A 6,029-nucleotide genomic window follows, 5' to 3' on the forward strand; every position below is an offset into this window, starting at 1 on the left:
TTGGTGTTTGTGAGTGATAGACACCCCGCTATTGAAAGGGCATTACGCAAAGTTTTTCCCAATGCATACCATGCGTTGTGCACGTACCATATAAGCAGAAATATTAAAGCAAATGGACATGCGAAAGATGAATCAATAATACAATGTTTCATGCTCACAGCTAGTGCATATTTGGTTGAAGATTTTGAGTTTTATATGGGGCAAATTGAGGCAAAAAACAGTAGGGCTGCCCAGTACATTCGATCATGTGACCCTACAAGGTGGGCACGTTCTCTTTGTCCATGTAGAAGGTACACTATCATGACCACCAATATTGCAGAAAGCTTGAATGGCATTCTGCTAGATGCTAGAGAGATGCCAATAGTAGCATTAATAGAGCACATACGGGATTTACTGCAAAGGTGGTTTTATGAGCGACGTACTGCAGGTGCAAAATTGACAAAACCTGTGACTGACCATATGGAAGAGCAACTCAAACTACGAAATTTGGAGTCCATCGGACTACGTGTGAAAGCCATTAATATGCATGAATTTCTTGTGGAAGGTGGGAGTTTGAGGGGTACAGTTAGTCTCCAATCAAAAACATGCTCATGCAAAGTCTTCGATCTTGATCAATATCCTTGTGATCATTGTATTGCCGCTTGCAGAGACTGAAAAATTGCTCCTTATGGCATGTGTTCTCATTACTACACCGCGGATGCATATCGTGCAGCTTATGCTGAGTCCATTTATCATTTGTTAGATGAAAAACAGTGGCATGTCCCGGATGACATGGCAAGTCGCATTGTTCTTCCACCAAGATGGACACGTAGGCGAGCCGGTAGACCGAGGATGCAACGCATACCATCCGAAGGTGAAGATGTTATTGGACGTAGATGTAGCCGATGCGGTGGTGTTGGACATTATAGGCAGAGATGTACGAATCCATTGTCTTATGCTTCGAATTAGAAAGTTTTAATTTAGTGTTATGGTTTAATATGTTTTGATAATTATTTCATATCTTTTTTTTTTTTTTGAATTTAATCCTAAATGAAAAGATGCTTTCTGGAATTGATTTTCAATCTTTAGTTTACATATCATTTTATGAAATGTCCAAATGATTTTGAAAATAAAAACAAACATATATCAATTTTATTTTTATTTAAAATGGTTATTGATTTTAAATGTCACTACATTTTTTGTTAATTCCATCTTCATCTTATATAATATTTGTCTCCACTCCCAATTTTTTTTACCCTACTATTAACTTATATAATCTATTAGAAATTGATTTTCCAAGTGGAGGAAATTAGTTTCTAATAGGAGTAAAAATTATTCAACGATTTCCGTTTGGAGGAAATGTTTTCCAACAGGAGGAAAACTATTTCCGCTTGGAGGAAAATTTTTCCGCTTGGAGGAAAACTATTTCCGCTTGGAGGAATTAGTGACCTTTCGCTTTCCGCCAAAATACGTGTCACTAATACGAGTAGAGATGTTAACCTGCCTATTGGGTTCGTAACCAAACCGTAGACCTGTAATTATGGTGAAGTCTCTCTGTGTAAATCTAGCACCACGCCCTCCAAAATTGAATACCATAGAGTCCTTGTCGTCACAAACACATTGCCTATACAGCATGCTGTTGACGATGTGGCCACTAAATTGTATCTCGTTGGCCTTCAAAAAGTGGCCAAAACAGCTATCCTCAAACTTCTTTATTTGGGCTGGAGTCAGTTTGAACTTAATATCGACACGGCTTTCCAGAAGTTCGATCTACAATTAACCTTTGCCCTCGATATCTCCGAGTCCCAAAACCTTCGTTGGTAATCTGAATCCATTTATCTGCAAATCAAATACAACAAAACATAACAGATGGAGGAAACATTTTTTCCGACACGAGAAAAGCCTGAAGGACAATTTTTCCGCCTGGAGGAAAAGAGGAAATTTTTTCCTCCAGAAGTAAAAAAATTCCCGCCAGGAGGAAAAAAAGAGAAAATATTTTCCTCGAGGTGGAAAATTTTCCAGAACCAAAATAACATACACCTAACGGGATTTTCAAACCAGCGCATAATACATTATACATTAGTAGTGTACATTATACATTGCTTCGTAAAGATAACCTATAGATATATTATGGTTTCACATTCAAACCTCCCATTAAATTCAAACAAAAACACAAGTTCACAATAGTTTTAATTCACATTTCACATTCTAACCATGCAACACAAACATTTCTGACTCACATGCATATACAAGAGAACCTAACCATCTTAGACACATAAACAGGGTTATATGATAAAGAATAAATAAACTGACTCACATCCTTAAGAATAGGAGCAGGAAGGTAGCATATGTATTGACCATCTGGATGTCTTTCACAGTGTTGTTCTTCACTAGAATTCAATTTAGAGTAGCGTAAGAAAGTGATCTCATTAGTCGTAGGAACAACCCCGTCTTTGAGATATCTTCTTCCAAGTAGTGCATTGATTACAGTCGATTTACCAGAGTTAAATTCACCCTGGTTAAAGAAAAATAAACAATTCTTAGGCGAACTGAAAATCTCTTGCAACACTCAGAAAGATGTGTCCAAAAAAGCAGCTGATTTTCCTCATCATGAAAAAAGCTGCCTTTTAATTCGTAAGGATGAAGTTTATTAGATAAATATAAAGGACCAAAGCACAACAGAATTGAAGCTTCAGAATAAAAAGACTATTCTGAATCTCAGTGCCTTCAAAACGAAATATTGCAAATGATCAACACTAAAGATAAAACTGGATTTTAAGATCAGAAAATTATGATATCAACAAATTATTTCGCCTCCAAAAGCACTCCATGGAAATGGCATAATGGAGACTCAATGAGGACAAGTTGCATGCTTATAAAGGACTGATGATTTTTTGAGTGAATAGAAGAAATGATGCAGATGACTAAAGATTTTACCTAAAATACTGTTCCTAGGCAGAAAGGTATGATAAAGTTTGTCGTTGATCCCCGAACACAGTAATTACAATTCTCAAAAGAACCCTGTTTTGCATGGTGAATCCTTATAGTGGCCTCATTAACAAGCCAGACAAGTGAAATATTAGCACATAAACATTCATGACGTTGAAGTGCATAATTATAAACCATGTTACTCTTTTGTCAACCTTGCATAGAGAATATCAAGGACCATCTTGCTTCTAAAATTCTTTTAAGTAAAAAAAACGATTCATATGAAATTAAGAGCTAATACCAATGTATATCCCTGGAACCAGAATTTGTTGAAGTTCAGCACACAATTACCACTATAGCCAGTAAAAATGGCTCATCAATCTGAGAAACTGCATCAGTGAGAAGCGAAACCTCCTCCATCTGTCAATCAAAACAATATTCCAGGATTTACCATAAACCAGACAACTTACAAAGTTGATGAAAAACCGTATGAAGATTAACTTCAACTACCAAATATGCAATTAAAAGATCACTAGTGGAGCAGCTCTCTGAATAACTTTTATTGCTTCAAGCAATATCAATTTCTCCCTGTCAATGAATTGCTTTTCTCTATCCTCTAACTTGATAAATCCAGCAACCGCTCTTCCCTCACGTACATTGTTATCCACATCCAAGAATTCAAGATTATTCAAATTATCAAGCTCATCCTGAGTCCTTAAATTTGGCGTGTATACATTATCAAACAATTCGCTCAAAGCATCATCACTAAACATCTCAAAACCTTTCAAAGTGGAAACTAATCCACTAGCACCAGATTTCAGTAATACTAATGCCTCTTTGAGTAACAAATCCTCTCCACCCGAAGTAAACATGGCAAAAATTGGTATCTTAACATTTCGAAAAACCGAGTTGGGCACAACATCAACCTGATTCTCTTCCCCAATACTATATATGAGAAAATCAGCACCTTCAGAATTTGAAGCATTCAAAGCAGCATCCAATGTTTGCACATTCCTCGCCACCAATGGAAGGAATACTGAATCAGACTTAGAGTCCATCATTGTGTTTCTTGCAACAATGGCAGGAAGACCTTAAAGACAAAAGGAAAAAAAAAAAAAAAAAGCATTTAACTTGCCTAGTCATATGGACCTTAAAAGAAGCTAAACGAAGACGATGAAGTGAAACGGATTAACAAAGGACCAATACCCACTTGCTAAAATTGACCGAAAAGAATTTGAATAAGGAAAATAACCAACCTTGATCAGAAAGCACCACCCCACTAGCATTAGCTGCGGCAGCAATATCGACTCGTTCGGAGACCAATAAATAAGCTCGGTCCCTAACCAACGACTTCAACTTACAAGCTGCTTCGTAGAGCTTCCCACCACTGGCTTCGGCACCATTGAGCACCACGATCCTAACCCACTTGGATACTGCCTTGTCAATCAACTCCAATGTACCATCACCATCCGCCAAGACGTCGTTTGGTTCCAGTTGCAGCACGAAACTGGGGACTTTGATCTCCGCCCGCTTGTAGCCGCCAGGATAGAGAGTCCTCGGCGGCTGTTGTTGCCGTTGCCGTTGTTTTTGTGGGTCTCGACGGTTTTGGTTGGTTGCCTGATATGGGTTCTGAGGAATTGATGAAATGGGAAAGTGGGTCCGGCGAGGTTGGGTCTTGAAGCGAGGTAGGCGGGTGTGGATTGGGATTGGGATGCATAACAGAGGGTGTAACTTGGAGGTCTGCAGAGGCAGGAGGAGTACCATGGGATAGACCATGCGAAGAACCCCCGACTTTCTCTGATATAGAGAAATAAAGAAAGATAAAGAAATGGTTTTCTAATGGTTTTCTTTTCTTTCTGTTTTTTTTCTTTCTTGTGTATTTTAGAATTAAGCGCGACAGTGTGAGAGACAACGAAGAGCCTTATCGGCAACCACTCCGTCTCTATGAGTCTGGTGGACTATAGACTATTATCTTCTTATCCTTACGCCAATGAAATCAACTAGAATCCCACCACTTTCCCCCACTGGTCACTGTCATCTATCCATCCTATTCATTTTTTGTTACGGCGGCAAACGGTATGGAAGGCGTTGCCTTTTGTGTGTCTCCTCTGTCTCTGGTAGCTCTCAATCGAACGACTCTTGCCGACACAACAATGGACGAGGACGATGCCGGCGAATGGGAGACGAATGTCGTTGAAAATGGTGGCCGGGATGGTAAGATGTGCATATGCCCTAGCTGCGTTTTCAAACGTTTTCAAAGGGAAAGTGAAAAAACAAAACCAAAACCAAAAAAAATAAAAGGCTTTTTGATAGAGAAAAGAACAAAAAAAAAAATATATATATATATATAGATAAGGGTACTTTAGTCCAAACGGGTAAAATATTGGTTAGTTTTTAAAAAAATAAAAAAATTTGCTATTTTTCTAAAATGCAATTGTAAAGTGGCTAGTTATCGAAAAAATCTAAAAAACAATCCTAACTACAGGCTATATGATGGTTAAAATTTATGTACTAAATTATCTAGTTTAGAAAGGAATAAAAGTTATTTCCATTTCTGCCCATTTTCAAGGAAGCTACAGTGAATATGGAACCTTTTTAGGACTTTGTTTTATTTTTTGAAACTTTGATTGATGATCTTTTCCTACTTCTTATTCACATTATGAAATGCTTGATCGGTAACCTATTATATACATAACTATTTCAACTCATGTTGACCATAACATTTTGATGGAAAATTCTATCGAGAAGTTGGGAAAACGTATGGAGAATTATAAGCTCTTGATAGAAAATATATGATTAAAGTTATTCTGAAGACCCATTTTTTGTTTATTAAATTCAACCCCCAAAATGAAAGACTCTGGCAATGACCAATAAGACAAATTAAAAAGTCAACAAAAAAAATCAAAGTATCCTTTCCCGCTATTGCCTGCAAATGTTGTGTGGTTCAGAACCATTTGCGTGATTCCTTTGATACTGGTATGGATCATCTTTTTTTCAGCGAAAAAAAAAGTAGTATGGATCATCTTTTTTTCCTTCATTAAAAGGAAAAAAAAAAAAAAAAATTATCAAAGTATTCTTTGACGTCGGACTTATCAAAAACTGGAGAAACTTCTCATACAAAA

The 6,029-nt window shown here is 37.2% G+C and overlaps 1 protein-coding gene across 5 annotated transcripts; it reads right to left on the reverse strand.

Annotated features, from left to right (window-relative positions):
- Positions 1–1,537: 1,537 nt before the first annotated feature.
- On the reverse strand, positions 1,538–5,193 carry LOC125418391 (probable transmembrane GTPase FZO-like, chloroplastic). 5 transcript variants are annotated; one of them, XM_060817245.1, is made up of 5 exons: positions 4,164–5,192; positions 3,441–3,997; positions 3,259–3,327; positions 2,297–2,494; positions 1,538–1,818 (listed from the first exon to the last, which is right to left on the reverse strand). In XM_060817245.1, exons 1-5 carry the CDS (start codon positions 4,681–4,683, stop codon positions 1,756–1,758), a joined length of 1,407 nt encoding a protein of 468 aa, XP_060673228.1. In that variant the 5' UTR covers positions 4,684–5,192; the 3' UTR covers positions 1,538–1,755. The 5 variants fall into 5 exon arrangements, 3 of the variants coding, with proteins under 3 accessions (XP_060673228.1, XP_048317828.2, XP_048317830.2); XR_009638984.1 differs by lacking the exon at positions 1,538–1,818 and adding an exon at positions 2,917–3,030 and having other exon boundaries at positions 2,356–2,494; positions 3,209–3,327; positions 4,164–5,188; XM_048461871.2 differs by lacking the exon at positions 1,538–1,818 and having other exon boundaries at positions 2,157–2,494; positions 4,164–5,193.
- Positions 5,194–6,029: the final 836 nt, after the last annotated feature.

The sequence above is a fragment of the Ziziphus jujuba genome, chromosome 1, assembly GCF_031755915.1.
Source record: "Ziziphus jujuba cultivar Dongzao chromosome 1, ASM3175591v1".
NCBI classification, from domain to species: domain Eukaryota; kingdom Viridiplantae; phylum Streptophyta; class Magnoliopsida; order Rosales; family Rhamnaceae; genus Ziziphus; species Ziziphus jujuba.